Source organism: Ictalurus furcatus, chromosome 6, assembly GCF_023375685.1.
Source record: "Ictalurus furcatus strain D&B chromosome 6, Billie_1.0, whole genome shotgun sequence".
Taxonomy (NCBI): domain Eukaryota; kingdom Metazoa; phylum Chordata; class Actinopteri; order Siluriformes; family Ictaluridae; genus Ictalurus; species Ictalurus furcatus.
Window position 1 is genome coordinate 24,971,994 of NC_071260.1, and position 16,744 is coordinate 24,988,737.

General features: G+C 38.4%; 1 protein-coding gene across 2 annotated transcripts; it reads right to left on the reverse strand.

Moving 5' to 3' along the window:
• Positions 1–1,752: 1,752 nt before the first annotated feature.
• On the reverse strand, positions 1,753–10,627 carry phgdh (phosphoglycerate dehydrogenase). Of its 2 annotated transcripts, none has more exons than XM_053627270.1 (12): positions 10,409–10,627; positions 9,821–9,972; positions 7,575–7,640; positions 7,363–7,417; positions 7,077–7,175; positions 6,839–6,971; positions 6,194–6,342; positions 5,586–5,738; positions 5,110–5,248; positions 4,748–4,875; positions 3,537–3,756; positions 1,753–3,407 (listed from the first exon to the last, which is right to left on the reverse strand). In XM_053627270.1, exons 1-12 carry the CDS (start codon positions 10,553–10,555, stop codon positions 3,253–3,255), a joined length of 1,596 nt encoding a protein of 531 aa, XP_053483245.1. In that variant the 5' UTR covers positions 10,556–10,627; the 3' UTR covers positions 1,753–3,252. The 2 variants fall into 2 exon arrangements, with proteins under 2 accessions (XP_053483245.1, XP_053483244.1); XM_053627269.1 differs by having other exon boundaries at positions 3,537–3,759.
• Positions 10,628–16,744: the final 6,117 nt, after the last annotated feature.

A 16,744-nucleotide genomic window follows, 5' to 3' on the forward strand; every position in this document is an offset into this window, starting at 1 on the left:
TATATATACAATATTATTGAAACATTTTTACAAACTTTCCTACGGACCCCCTGCAATTACACTACTGATCACTAGGGGTCCGCGGACCCCAGGTTGAGAAACACTGCACTAGATTGGAGTGTATAGTGCATAGTGTAAGTGTATAGTACGTCATTTGGGACACAACTTTAGTATTTACTCTCCGAAGGGTCTTTTCGGAACAGAAGTCACGTAATGAGTAAATGTACCCAGCACAGACCAACTAATCGATAATGAGATTCGTTAACAGCGATTTTCGTAATCGATTATTATCGGTTAGGTGTTGCAGCTCTAGGTGGAAGTGTCACAGATTTTGAGATCTGGAATTGGGTAACTAATCATGAGACTACATTTTCTAATTGCCAAATGGGCATCAGAGATCCCTTGGAGAAAAGTCACATAAACTTCACAATAATCACGATTCATGTGATTCTTAGACATCGTCGTTTCACATATTTGTGCATTTTATTTTCACGATTCATTTTTCACCTGATTTTTTTTTTACACGATTCATTGATCTTTGTGATTTTAGATATGATTAAATAATTACATGAATATATTAATTACATTAATAAATTACAATTTAATTTATATTTTTTACACACGCGTTCCCACAAGACTAATTTATTTTCATGTTAGTTATCACATGTAGTTTTAATTTTCACCCCTGATTCATTTCTATTTTACATTTCACATGTACATTTTTCCCATCTAGGCTTTTTATTTTTTTCATACATCATTTTTCACAAGTTTTATTTGCACATTAATTTTTCACAAATAGGGCATGTGGTTTCATTTTTCAAGTGATTTTCTCACTCGAATAAATCTTTTTCCACATGTGATCACATATTGTTCACATGGTGTTTCCTTCTTGTTGCAATTTTAAGGCAGAATATGGTGAAATGCACCTTCACATGTAAGGCTTAGCATTCAGTGTTGTATAAAAACATTGGTCTGAGTCATGAACAAATTAAAATTGGCTTATTTCTCCTGTTCTTCCCTAACATCGTGATCAGTTTAGACTACAGAAGTGTTCTGCAGTGCTCAGCTGCCACAACACAGACAGGATATCTTGACCTACATATTTCTTTGGACAAGAAACACCTGCACAAAAAGGAAATCTTTATAGGTGCACAAATTTTAACTTACCCGAAGTGGATGAATGGATTGACACAGATCGTCTTCTTAGATTAAAAGAGATTTAAAGAGCATGATGTGATACATGGGTTTAGCTCCTCAAGCATAGCTCTCTCTCGCGTTCTCTCTGACACAGAAGACAGATGGCCCCGCCATTTAGACTCCTATTTTGGTATCTGTGTATAGTTGAAGAGGCCAGCCGGCTGTCACACAGCTCTCCACAATCTCGTAGATGAATGTCACTTCCTAATTTGAACACAGTCTAACCACCATTAAAAAGTAACCTACAGCCTACACCATTCATCTGCTTCTATTTATAACAGGATGAGAACTAATCTCAATGCATAAATGTAGCCTTTTTGTAAGAGCTGAGAAAGACGATGGAATCAAAAGTAATGCGTTATTTTGCACACAAGGTTGCTGTGACTAATCCCTGTGCACTGGCATTATGAATTATGACTGGATTATCCCATCATGTCCTTCATGCACAAATCTCTATATAAAGTACAAAAATAACCCAGCAGTTTCCATGGAGACAGAGCATGCGCTGTAAAATTTTTTATATTATATATATATATATATATATATATATATAAAAAATAACCACCATGAACACACAACTGATATATTGCTTTTAATCATTCACAAGACATTTCTTGAGTACAAATGGGCTTGTTGTTCAACTATATAGTGTTTAACCTTTTTACATTCGAGTTAAACCTTTTACAAAACCAGCTTAATGTTAGATGAAATAGAGTTGAGCAGTGTGAGGATTTTCTAATCCATTAATCTATTAACTGTTGAGTTGAATTATTCATTCATTCATTTATTCTCAGTAAGTGCTGTATACTGGCCAGGATCATGGTGGATCTGGAGGTTATCCCAGGTGTAAGGTGGGAACACACCCTGGCACCCTGTACATTTATTCACACCGAGGGGCAATTTAGATTAGCCAATCCACCTACTGGCATGATTGCGGGAGGCAGAGAACTAGAGAACCCAGAAGAAAAAAAATATATATATATGGAGGCAAAGAAAAATGCAAGATTGTACACAGACAGTAACCCGAGACACCAGGTATTTACACACCCTCTTAATATCAGGTGAAAATGTAGCTTAGGCTTCCTCAAAGCCTGTTCTGGAGAGAGGCGAGTCAAGCAAGGTATTGATTTTTCTACTCCAACACACCTACAGTACCGTCTGTTAATTAACTAATGAGATGAATAATTTGTCTTTAAATGAGGGAAATCAAACTGCGCATGACTCCAGTCCTCCAGGACTGAGTCTGAGGAATCAATTAAGTATTATCCATCCATTCCTTTACCAACTGCTTTGCTAGAAAAATATCACTAGTCTTGTTAGTAGCAGTTCTATTTAATGTTGTTTAGAAAATTCAAAAGTAGCTTACAAAAGCACTACATTGACAAATTCATGCTGCCTCATACTTAAACCGAGTTTTAAGCTCATTACAGTAATTCTATATTGCACTAACACAGGTTCCAACCCTTGCTCCTGAAGTACACCCTGTCCTGCATATTTTAGTGTTTTCCCTGCTCCCAACACAACCGATTCAACTAATCAGCTAATTACCAGCCCTTCTTGAGTTGAACTGGGTGTGTTCCAGGACCAGGGTTGGGAACCTGTGCACGAAAGACAAGCTATGAGTGTTAGATAAAAATTTCTCACCTCCAGTCCTAGGGAATCACTGCCCTCTACGATTTCAAAGTTTGCTCCCAATACCCCCACCCCAATTTCTGAAAAGGTTAAATGATTACTCCAACATACTTTCAACCGAATATCCTTCTACAGCAATCAGCAGAATATTACCACAACCGATAATTTCAATACATTTCCCAGATCACTTATAGTGGAAGCCTAAAACCAGCTTCGGAATATGAGCAAAATGTTCTTGTCCATTGTAATGACAATGTTACAGATGCAAAGGATGGATTAGATTCAAAATGTAGGTGTATTTCTTCAGTAATGAGCTGGATCAATTATGTTGGGAATCCCCAGGACTGAATAAACTCTGAATACTTTAGACACTGACACTGGAATGCTACAGAAAATTCCCACGAACATCCAGTTAGCAGCAACTTATACAGTAAGTTGTGCCACCTCTTTCACCAGGGGCATGAGAGTGCTGAGGTCTTTCAGTAGAGCTGGAACCCCCACGCAGTACCACTGATCACCACCACAGGCACTGGAGGCACTGAAGTGATCGATCTCAATGCTCGCCGCTGCCAGCACACCTGAACAGATGAACCAAACAAGATTTGCATTGATAATTTGATATTAGATTTAGAAAACATACAATCATGACCGCCTTGGATAATTCAGCTAGAACCCCATCTAATTGCTCTGATAATCAGTTAACGTACCAGTAACAGAAGGCAAGAGCTGAGGTGAAGCTGCAGCCCTGAAAAACAGCAGGTTTCCAGAGAGAGGCACTGGCTGCCTGAACACACTGCCGTTCAGCTCCAGAAGGACTGGTACTGTGGTCTGCACTGTGCCTGAGGCTTTATAAACACTGCCATTCACAGAGGCCTCCAACATGCAGGTGGCTTCAGCTTTATTCCCATCGCTGTGATCTTTTTTAATCTGCTGAAAGATTCCAGAAGAATGTAGCTAGTTCTTGAGGTACTGCTGTAGGATGGCACCATTTAATGTCTTATATTCAATAAAAGTACTGAAAGAAACTGTTTGAAATGAAAATTACATTTAAGTACAACATATGCAATTGATTAGTAAGACATTTTTTGATGTCCTTATTTTTCTATGGAAACAAAAGATCTATATGGTAAAGTTTAAAATAAATAAATAAATAAATAAATAAATAGAAAGGTGTGGAAGCTTATGGCTGAAATCCACAAGGCTGAAATGACACACTTGCCTCAAACTAGGTCAAACTGTTAAATGATCTCAATGGATACGTTCAGACAGAAAGTGAAATCTGATTTATTTCTTCATTTTTTACTTTTTTTTTTTTAGACTGCATGCCTGCATTGTAAATTAAAAGTAAGCTAAACCAATCTGTAGTTATATTTAACTATGATGGTCATAGTAATGGCGGCGGCATGCATCAGAGTATTGCTGGGCAAGGGAAAGTCGTATGATTAAAAGTAGTGTGCATGTTGTACCCAAAATTTTAATATAACTGGAACCACAAACAAGTGTGCACTGAAAGTGATTTTTTTTTTTTTTAAACTTCCATGTGTTTTTCAGACTGCAAAAAAATATTTCCATGTGACAGAAGTTACAAAATAGACTGAACCTTGTTTTTTTTTTTGCACTAGTCCATCCAGGATTTCCTGATTTTGCGATCGCAGAAATCAACGTAAAATCAAGCAAACGCCAAAATATTGGAGGCGCTTGCAATTTTTCAAAATTACCACAGATCTTCCGCAGACGCGCATTCAGCCAAAGCCCTCTTTATTCATAGAACAAACATAGAACAATGTAAAAAAATGTCCCTAATTTCTCCATCTGGGGATTAATAAAGTATTATCTTATCTTATAAGCAGAGCCACAGAGATTATGGACTTGCGTCCCAATAAGACAGTCAGGAGAAATATGTGGGCAGCATTCTTACTGTAATTCCTGTCTCTTCCACTAGCGTGAGTGCGTTCACCAGGTTAAGGCCATTCTCAGAGCTTTCAGCCATCAGTCCAACAACAGCTGCTGAGCTCAGGAACTCGTTTGATTTCTTCAAACACTCTCCTGAATGGTAACAAAAGAAAAACACACTGATCAAAACCGCTCCATCCTGATATTCAAGACAATATACAGTACTATGCTAAAGAAAAAGGCCAATAGTTTCTTTGAATTAATAAAAAAAACATGTAGTACATTTTTATAACACTATAGGCTGCTGAAAAAACAAGGTACTTCACACAGCTGTAATCTGTATTCTAGTGTTTCACATTTAGGTGGACTTTGTTACACTAAGCCCACCTTGAGTGGTGATGTGGACTTGGTCATAGGGCTGTTTAGTGGAGTTGCAGGCCTTCAACAATTTGCCCAAGGCCTCACCCAGCCTGATCCATTGCTGTGACTCAGGGGTAAAGGTGCTAGCCAGTACCTGTGCATTCACCTGTGCATGCAACAAGAACATGGAATGAGTTAAACTCTTAGCACGGATGTTCCCGACATGTTAAATGTAGTGCCATACTAAAAAGGATTTTCAAACACCATTCTTTTTTAAAGTGCAGCCTAGTTCGCCAGCAATTTATATTATAAATGGACTATGATTGTGGGAAACATCAAAAATAATAAACCGTTCACATTGGCTGATGTTCTCATGCTGATAAAAAGTATGTTAGACAGACATTGCAAGTTTTAGAGAGAATTAACAATGTGGCACATTGTTGTTCTGACTTATGATGCTATTTAACATTTTCATTAAAAAAAATAAATTTACAAAACCTCACCGCTCCCACTAATGCTTTGCCTTTGACCATGTCCACAATCTGCATTGCAATTTCTTGGCCACAGCGAGCCTGGGCCTCCTTCGTGCTGGCTCCCAGATGCGGGCAGCTGATCACATTAGGGTGGTTGACCAGGGCCAAGTCCTTAGGAGGCTCCTAAACCAACATCACACATAACCACCACCATCATCACTGTCACTTTCACACACAGAATTACACATCAACACACTTCTCCAGATGACCATATTGGCTTTAATATCCATATTTTTTACAATGTAAAGGAGAGCTATTAAAACAGGACAGTGTTTAGTTTTGTGAATGGTGGCACTAGAGAGCTAGTACAGAAGCTCAGAAAATAGTCCAATGAAGATGTTCTGATGTTCACTAAAAGCAATTTCTCATCTTAGTTTTATTAGTAGCATTTTATTTAGGGGACATTAAGTATTGTGTTTAAACTAGGTTTGAAAAATTGCTAAATTCCATACTCAATAATGGAAGACTATGCTTGAGTTACATGGTTCAGTCCTATAGCAGATGAGTACATCAATACACTAATGTTGATTTCACAGCTTTCATTTAGATCCTTAGATAAATAATCAAACATGTCTCACCTCTACAAACACATCCAGACCCGCTCCTCCACACTGACCAGACTCCAGAGCTCTAAGCAAAGCGGCTTCATCAATGATGCCTCCGCGGGCACAGTTCACCACCTTCACGCCTCTCTTACATTTAGCAAATGAGGCATCATTCAGTAATCCTGCGATCAATCCAGGTTGAGAGAGAGACACAGTGAGGGTGAGACAGAACATCCCTGCATTGCTTGTATTTAAAGATTTTAAACGTATTTAAATTGACTATAAGTCCCCTACTTATGTGGTCATCATTTGCATTATCTTAAATCCCAATAAATAAATAAAAAACAATTTGAGTGCAAAGAGGTTACTCGGATATATTTGAATATGTAAAAATACATATACATTTTTAATAAGTTACAGTTTAATAATGTATTCTTGAATAAAAAAAAAAAAAGAACATCTGTAACAGGGTAAAGCAAAGACATGTCTGGGTACTCACTCCTATAATAATAATAATAATAATAATAATAATAATAGCCCTGAATGTCAATATAAGCTCAATAAAGATTGGTATTTAGTTCTCATAACTAGTTTTATATACACTGTATCTATAATAACAACAACAACACAGCACGTCTCTAACCACCTTGATGCCCTGCACCTTTATGACACACTCACCTGTAGTGGAAGGCATGAGGGGCGTATGTACGGTGATGTAATCACACTGGGGCCAGAGATCCTCCAGAGACATCTGCTCCACCCCCCAGCTCTTAGACACCTCTGGAGGAGTAATGGGGTCATAACCAATAGTCTGGCAGAAAAGAAAAGTGACACATTAATACACTGCCCTTGCACAAGAGATAACATTCTAAGAAAAACCTTTAACAGGAACAAGACATAGATGAGCTCATCATACCCGCATCCCAAAAGACTGCATTCGAGTGGCCACCTCTTTTCCGATTCTTCCAAGACCAATTATTCCCAGGGTTTTGCCGTACAACTCTGCACCCATGAACTGCAAAATCAACAAATCATTCAATAAACTCCTCTAAAAGACTGAAGCATAATGTACCCAATGGTCAGATCTAATTAGTGATGACGGAATGAGCACCAAGGACACAAAAATGGCTGTAATTACACCACATGCCAAACTGCTCAAACAGAGGTTACACAATTCCCATTCAATTTACTGAAGCCAGCACCTTTTTACGATCCCAGTTTCCAGCCTTCATTGACATGGCAGCTTGTGGAACATTTCTACCAACAACAAAAAAAAAATCTCATCAGACTTATCTAGAAAACCAAAATACTTACAACATAAAGCAGAACATTTGAGATTTTTACATTCTTTATTAAGATACTGTTAAAATCAGTCCTGTTTATTTTATCGTATGTTGCAACCGGTTTCCCTTACCTTGATAAACTCATCACAAGGGTACAGGTCAGCTCAGCAGCACTGATTGTGTTGCCATTTGGAGTGCTGTAAAATTAATGCCATACCAGACCATCATCTAGATGCCTCAGAATGATGCATAAATTCACATGGACAACTATACAATATTGTGCTGTTTTCAAGAACACACATGAAATAAAATCAATTTCATACCGCAGCACTGTTTAAGACTCGAATCTGATTAGTTTAGAAAACTAAGTGTTGATTAGTTTTCGATAACAGCAGTTCTGACAATAGTGCTGGCTGTATTTCAAACAAAGTATACATAAATGTGGTAGTTGTGGTATAAGAGGAATAAAACATCACACCACCTTGCTGTTGATTATTTTGCTATAACAGCATGTATTGAAGTGTTCTATTTCTTTACATATCCATTGTGATTATTCTAGAGTTTTGGGGATGGGCAAAGACAAAGTTAATAAATGATGAAAAAAATTGATAAGATAGATCAGTAAAGGAGACTAACTGCTTACAACAGCCTACAGTTGTAAAAGTTTAAATGATCTTTTGAACAGTTCATGTCATATCATTAGAGAATTACCTTGAATGCTCTTTTCAGACTTAGTTGGAAAGCTTAAGCCAAAAAAAAAAACAAAAACAAGACTGTCTACATCAGTAGATGATGTGAACACAGGCCTACTGTACATTCCTTCCGACTGTTTAAGTAAATTACAGTGGTGCTTGAAAGTTTGTGAACCCTTTAGAATTTTCTAGATATCTGCATAAATGACCTAAAACAACATCAGATTTTCACACAAGTCCTAAAAGTAGACAAAAGAGAACCCAATTAAATAAATGGGAGAGAAAAAAAATATTATACTTGGTCATTTATTTATTCAGGAAAATGAACCAATATTACATATTACCTCAGAAAGAGCTGTTAATGCTCATCAGGCTTGGACTCCACCAATCCACATTCAGACAGATTGTGTACAAATGGAGAAATTTCAAGGCCATTGTTAACCTCCCCAGGAGTGGCTGACCAACAAAGATCACTCCAAGAGCAAGACGTGTAATATTCCGCAAGGTCACATTGGAACCCAGGCTAACTTCTAGGCAACTAAAGGCCTAATGTTGGCTGATGTTAATGTTCATGAGTCTACCATCAGGTGACCACTGAACAACAATGGTGTGCATTGCAGGGTTGTAATGTGAAAGTCACTGCTCTCCAAAAAGAACATTGCTGCCCTTCTGCAGTTTGTCAAAGGTCTTCATGGACAAGCCAGAAGGCTAATGGAAAATGTTTTGTGAACGGATGAGACCAAAATAGAACTTTTTGTTTTAAATGAGAAGTGTTATGTTTGGAGAAAGGAAAACACTGCATTCCAGTATAAGAACCTTATCCCATCCCATGGTGGTGGTAGTATCATGGTACTTTTGTCACCCACAGAAGTATACCAAGTATAATATTTTTGTCTCATTTGTTTACTTTGGTTCCCTTTATCTACTTTTAGGACGTTTGTGAAAATCTGATCATGTTTTAAGTCATATTTATACAGAAATATAGAAAATCTAACTTTCAAGCACCACTGTATCCAGCTAATGTACAAAACAGACAACTGTACTAACTGAGTCAACATCAGGCGCTGATCACTTAAAGACAACACTGATCTACACACAAGTATTAGGTGTATATAGTACAAGGTCTATCCAGTCCCTCTTGGATTTTGCGCTCATAGAAATTAACGTAAAATCAAGTAAAGGCCACAATATGTGGAGGAGCTTGCAATTTTTAAAAATGACCACAGATTTTCTACAGATTTGGGCCAAGACGTGTCATGAGACGTCATCACAAATCACATTCAGCCAAAGCTCTCTTCGATTCATGTGTGTAACACGTGTACAGCTAAAAAGTCTCATTAACCAACAAATGTCACTGTGAAGACCTGTACAGACTGTCTATCATTTGGGTTATGCATCATCCTAATTTTCAAAAAGATCACAGTTGAAAAATATTCTTGAATAATAAGAATACGTAATGTAATAAGGGGATGGAAAGCCACATCTCTATGTACTCCCTGAAATAATAATAATTATTCCCTATTGGTTTATATCAAAATTCTCTCATACAAAGATATACTAGAAGACAGACTGCGATATACACTGAAATGAAAAAAGTACTCAAGTAAGCTCAAAAGTTATTTTTCAGTCAAAGGGCATGATCAGTTAAAAAAAAATACTCTATTCTCAGATAATTCTTTCATTACTTCATGACAATTATGCCTTTCTTGGTGGCCGCCTCCACGTCCACGTTGTCCACGCCAGTTCCAGCACGTCCAATCAGCTTCAGGCTTCCGGCGGACTCGATGACGTCAGCGCTCACTTTGGTAGCCGATCGGACAACCAGACCATCAAAATCCTAATAGAGTTACAGAAGAAAAGTTCAGCATGACATGTGGAGCACGGCCAAGGGTTAGTGGTGTAGGTGATTCAGTACTCTGAGCCGAGAAGTCTCACAATAAATAAACAAACTATGTGTTTTTATCCAAGCAACATGCGAGTTTTGGGTGGAATTGTATTACAAAAGCAGGCATGTCTGAGTTCGGGATACAGCCTAGACCTCCATTCATCAGAGTTCAGAACTAATCTGTATGCAAGTCGCTGTGAAAGTGTTGCTGATGTTACATCAGACTGTGTGGAGGGGGAGGCGGCAATGGCGAGACGCAGAGTTTAGAGACGGATAAACCAGGTTTGGAGGAGGGGGAGATACACATCGACAGAGATCTTAACCTAAAACATAGGCTTTAGCGTGAAAATAGAAACACTGCATCATTAAATAAATTTTTATCACTTACCTTAATCTGCGCTTTCAGCTCATCTTTGTTCATATTTGTTCTTTCGGTGACTTCAACCCCATTTTCCTGCAAAATCTTCTTACAACACGGATCCACACTTTCGCTGATTAAAACGCGTTTGATTGCGACCGGAGCCATTTCGCTCATCCTGCGGGATGCGAGCTGTGGTGTAGGAGCTGCTGGGCACGTGTGCTTGTGCGAGCTGATCTTGCGTCATGACCACTGGGATGCGTGGGGGAGGAGCTTGTCTGAAAGCGTAGCTCCGCCCCTACCTAAAAACAAACAAACACCTGCCAAACCAGAAATACTAATTAGTTAAAACTTCATGGAAGTTCCTTGGCTGCTAATCAGGGTTGGGAGGGTTACTTTAAAAATGTATTCCATTGCAGTTACAAATGACTTCATAAAAAATGTCATCAGGAACATAATACAAGTATCACAGTATGAAACGAATGTCATCTGATTACTTTTGGATTACTTCAAGTCCATATATGTAAATAAAGTCAAGAGATAAGCAAATGATCTAAAATACTTTTATTTAGAGCTTATCTTAAGTTAAAAAATGTTCAGTATTTGGATTTGTTTTAATAAAATAAATACATTAATAAAGAAACAAAAGATCACTGTCCCTGATGCGGTTAACATTACGTCACAAAAGCTACAGTGACCATATTCTGGTTTCCCAGAAAGGGGGGAAGGTGTCTTAATAGCGTCCAAAACTGTGTTACTATGAATGCAGACTTTAACACACCAAAAAAGACACACTATTAGCATCACATAAATATGTGGCAGAAGGTACACTAGTGGCATCTGATGTTTTATTTTACTGCATGGACATTCAAAAGAATGTAGGACAAAATGTAAAACGTGGGCAGAGTGAAACCAATTTTATTATATAAACAAAATTGGTTTCACTCTGCCCATGTTTTACATGTTTTCCTACATTCTTTTGACTGTCCATGTAATAAAATAAGATATCAGATGCCACGAGTGTACCTTCTACCATCATTTACACTTTTGAATGGCCGTGTAATACGAAGCAATGTGATAACATGAAATTAAAATTGACCTTATATGGCCAGGGGCATTGGTTCAATTCAGAACAGCTGTCATTTGCTGCTACTGTCAAGCAACAGTTTGATTCTGTACACATCAGCGCTTCACCTTCATGCATTCTCTGAGAGTAGGCTAATGGTTGAGAGGCAGGAATTTGGCATATAGTTGCTGCAAACCTTTTATAATCGACCAATTGTTGTGCGAGAAGGTGGGAATTACAGTGAGGGGTTAAAGCAATGCAAATATGAACACATATGATGCAGTAATAGACCATAAACACATCATAATTAAACTAAAGCCGAATCCAGGACATTTTCTCAAATTTAGAAATCCTGACTGGACACTTTTTTAAGGTCCTAAAAAGATGATATGTCCGGGAAAAAGAGGCTGTATGGTCACCCTAACAAAAGCATTTCAGAGAACAATTTGTGTTAATTTCTACCAAATTAACTCTGCGCAAAATTTATTTGTGCATGCACCAAGAGGTTGCTCATGTGAACCACGACTGACAAGAGAGATCCAGAACTATAATCAAGCAGCTGTCTATGTTGTTTTATGTCAAAAGATAAATTTATATGGTTTTAAATGAAATTGTAATCTTAATAGTATTCCCATTTTTTTTACAAAATGTACCTGTAATCTGATTACTTTGTTTTTTGACGTAACTTTAGTCAGCCCCTCTGGGGTAGGGGGTTCGATTCCCGCTTCCACTCTGTGCACGTGGAGTTTGCATGTTCTCCCTGTGCTATGGGGGTTTCCTCCTCCAGTCTAAAGATATGTGTTGTAGGGTGATTGGCATTTCTAAATTGTCTGCAGTGTGTGAATGGGTGTGTGAGTGTGTGTGCGTGATTGTGCCCTGCGATGGGTTGGCACCCTGTCCAGGGTGTCCCTGACCTTGTGCCCCGAGTCCCCTGGAATAGGCTCCCGGCTCCCCCATAACACTGTGTAGGATAAGCAGTACAGAAAATGAAAATGGTTTGTACTTCTCTTTAGGAATGTGATATTAAGTTTCTCTAATGACTCATATGATTTGCCTTTATAAACGTCTCCAACGTCTTTGCACATCAACAGCTTTTGGAATTTCAGTGTAGTAATTTGGCCTCCTTAGAATCAGATCCAGAGACAAAGATGAACAAAACTTTGACTTCTTTCTTTTAGCTGTTCTTTTTGAAACTGCTGTTCTGTTTATGTGAGCTGTGCTAAGTCTTGAGATATAATCACTGCATTAACAAAACTAGTTCTGCAACATGCTCCCTATTGTGTCTTGTATAAAGCCTTCAATCCAGTGCATTCAATTCTACTTAAAAAATAATCTAGTGCTAGTTGTGACTTCCTTGTGTGAAAATGTAGCATATTGTTCACTGTAGCAGAGTAACAAAGCAATATTAATAGCTGGATGAAGAGAAGAACATCAGGATACAATTAATTATGGGTTCATATAGGCTATACATTTAAAGTTGTTCAAGACCTATACCTGATATATCCTTTTGACCTGACATTGGCATGACAATTGGTCATTCATGTCATGTGTCATGCCCATGCTTACACCTGCGCAGAGCTCAAAGTGTCAAAAGACCATTCACTCCTTTTTTTATGAAGTCGAGCAGTGTAAGTTATTTTGGCAAGTGGTATTCGTGTTGCACAATGATGAATAATTTGCTGCATATTTCTTTTTAAACGCTGCCTATTTCCATTGATGATTAATTTTGGACATGCCAATCAGCCTACCACGCATGTCTTTGGACTGAGGGAGGAAACCGGAGTACCTGGAGGAAACCCCCGCAGCACGGGGAGAACAAGCAAACCCTGCACACACAGGGAAGTGGCGGGAATCGAATTCCCAACGCTGGAGGTGTGAGGCGAACATGCTAATCACTAAGCCACTGTGTGCCCTGCTATGAGATTAATCATAAACATGATAGGAGAAGGTGTTCCATCATGATCTATTAATAAATAGATACAATGTACACATGTTTTTAGTGATATTAAGTTTGGGTCACTACATGTCTTTATTTAATGTACTCATTGCAATTGATTTAGCCTTTCAGGCTTGTTTTGCATGTACTGTACTCTGTGCCCTTTCCGTGACGTGCTTGCTCATGGTCTCACGAGGTTGGCAGGGGATACAGAGTGGTTTGTAAACTGTGTTGCTAAGCAACACCAGAAGTTGATGAGAAAATGCTTAGCAGAGTTTAAACTATTGCCTAGCAGAAGCAAAATAAGATAAAAAGCTAGCTAAGTTAGCTGACTGGTTAAATTAGTTAGTTGTCTTGCTGAATTTAGCTGTAACTAAATTAAAGTATTTTCTATTTACACTGCCTGTTTCTCCACAGTGATTATGGCATGGTTACTAGCTGCATTATATAGGCCTAACATAGATTTTCTTCATGCAAATGCTTGCAGATTAGTGACCTGCTGTTAGCAAGATAGGTTAACATACACATAGTCTGTTCAATCAACAATATAAACTATTGTAGCAAATAAATAATATACAAAATAATATTACAATACTAACCTACCTAGACAGCTAAAAGTTTTGGATACTAAAGGTTTTTAGTATCTACCATAGGGTATACCATAGGGTAGTTAATGGTATGTCCCGCTGTAGAGGTGTTTAAAAGTGTCATGTTCTAAGACAACTGGAGAAAAAATGTTTGAGTCTCCTTCAGAAGTTATTAAGAAGCTGCTATTTTTAAGAACCCGCCTAACCATTGGTCTTTATGTGTAAAAGTCTTTCAATGTGTAAAAGTCAACGTGTAAAAGTCTTTACAATTAGTGGAGTCAGGCCCCGATAAACCCCTCTGTAATTTCCACCTTGACCTACATCTTATTCACAAACAGTTAACTCAGCAGAGGTGAACAATAACCCGAATCCACCTGTAGACCTGTGAGAAGTGACCGTGTTGCCCACATTGGAAAGCGAAACCAGGATAGTGTGAATCGTGTGAACAAACAGCACGAGTGTCTCATTGCAGCTGCGAGACAGTGCGAGGCCATGCACATACACTCCAAAGAAATTGTCAAAAACTGGTCTAGCACCATTGCCGTAAGTCAACATTCTCAGCGTAACTATGACACTGACACTGTAGTATGTGTGAAGCAGGGAGGAGTGTATCAGACACAACAATGTTACTTGGGGTTGTATACAATGGCTGCACTAATTGGCCACTTATTAGCCACACTGACCTTTTTGGTATATATATATATATATACACACACACACACACACACACACATACGTATATATATATATATATATATATATATATATATATATATGTGTGTGTGTGTGTGTGTGTGTGTGTGTGTGTGTATATATATATATATATATATATATATATATATATAAATATATATATATATATATATATAAGTTTCAGTTTCTGACCACAGAGCTAACAAATTGTTTATAGCAATAGATGGGCTACACTCGACTTGTATACCTACAAATTGACCTGTAGAGTAGGATTATCTGATACAGCTCCCATTACAGCTCCCAGTACAGTACATACAGACCAGGTGCAGTAGTAAGCTGTCACATTTGTGTATATCCATGTACACTCACTGGTCACTTTAATAGGAACACCAGTACACCTGCACATTCATGCAGGTATCCAATCAGCCAATCACGTGGCAGCAGCACATTGCATAAAATCATGCAGACACAGGTCAAAAGCATCAGTTAATGTTCACATCAAACATCAGAATGAAGAAAAAGTGTGACTTTAATCTCTGTGACTTTAACTGTGGCATGGTTGTTGGTGCCAAATGGGCTGGTTTGAGTATTTCAAAAACCGCTGATCTCCTGGGATTTTCACAACACAACAGTCTCCAAAGTTTACACAGAATGGTGTGTGTGTGTGGGGGTGGGGGGGGGGTGTGTGTGGGGGGGGGGGTCCAGTGAGGTGAGGGTCTGCAGGCTGAAACACCTTGTTGATGACAGAGATCAGAGGAGTATGACCAGACTGGTTTGATGAGCCTGTATCTCATATAATCACTCTTTTCACAACCGTGGTGAGCAGAAAAGCATCTCAGAACACACACACACACACACACACACACACACACACACACACAGAGTATATATACAGTAGAGGGGAAAGAGCTGTATAGTATCAGATCACTTTGGGACATCTCACTAGATTGATCTCATGTTGGCTGCTATTTTTAGACAATATACATGGTTTTTGATTCTCTCAGCCACCGTGTTCTTGAGTATTATTCTGTAAAGACTTATTGCTGAATTTTGACACGACACATTAGATATCCTTTTCCTTCAAAAGCAGCTAATCAAGGCCCAGAAAATGAAAGAGGCAGCCAAAATGCTACAAGACACTCATGATTATCAGATGGTAAGTCAGCTAAAGTTTACTTTAGTTTACATAAAAGCTTTATTTAACATAACTACAATTCTTCTTACTTTTGTTTGCATCGAGACTGAGAAACATGCACAGGAGCCATGTGTAAAACACCAGGAACAGGAATTTTAGGCGAGGAATGCAGGGCTTATTGCAGAGGATGAGAATCAGTTTCAGAATTATGCCAAGCATGTGCTTCAGAAAGCCAGCGAGGCTCAGAGGAACACCTTCCTTCTGCACAAGGCCACAAAGGAGGGCATTGGTGGAGGACTTGGACCTGTGTTTAGAGGCGTTAGACCAAGTTATCTAGTACAGGATCTATCAGTGGTTCAGCTGCCCAGTTATGCACGCAGTAATGCTCAGGGCATAAAGGAGCTGAATGAGAAAACTGACATTCAAGACTCTAAAAACAAGTTGTCACAAAAAATAAACAAAACTTACCTTTCAAATGAATCAGCATCTGAGTGTTCATTTAATGCATGTCTTGTTTCAATTGTGATTTTTTTCCCCTGTTAGGGCCTTGTATTTAAATGAGCAGTTTATACTTTTCTGTCCTCTATTGCCTGTAAGGTGAATCTCAGTTATAATCAAAACATCCCCCCACAAATCCCTTGTAAGCTATCTTTACGGAAAAGGAGCAGAGATGAACTGCTCAGTTCCAGCTGGGGACCAGAGGTAAAGTATTTACAAGTTTTCATGAACTATCTTGAAATTTCTAGGATTGTCTAAAAGCACATAAACTTAAACATCTATGCATAGACACATTTAATCATACAACCTTAATCAGTCCATACAGGATTTCGCTGATTTTTGGGGGGGGGGATTGTGCCAAAAATGTTGCAGCTTTTTTTTTCAAAATTTGCTATGCAACTTTTTTTGTGTGCTTTTTTTTGTGGAGAACTACTTGAATTGGCGAATTGCA

Coding starts and splice junctions, on each gene's coding strand:
- phgdh (XM_053627269.1), bottom strand. CDS start 10,555: ATGAGCGAAATGGCTCCGGTCGCAATCAAACGCGTTTTAATCAGCGAA. Junction 9,973..10,408: donor AGCTGAAAGCGCAGATTAAG/GTAAGTGATAAA, acceptor TAACTCTATTAG/GATTTTGATGGTCTGGTTGT. Junction 3,408..3,536: donor GCTCTTGCCTTCTGTTACTG/GTACGTTAACTG, acceptor TCATCTGTTCAG/GTGTGCTGGCAGCGGCGAGC.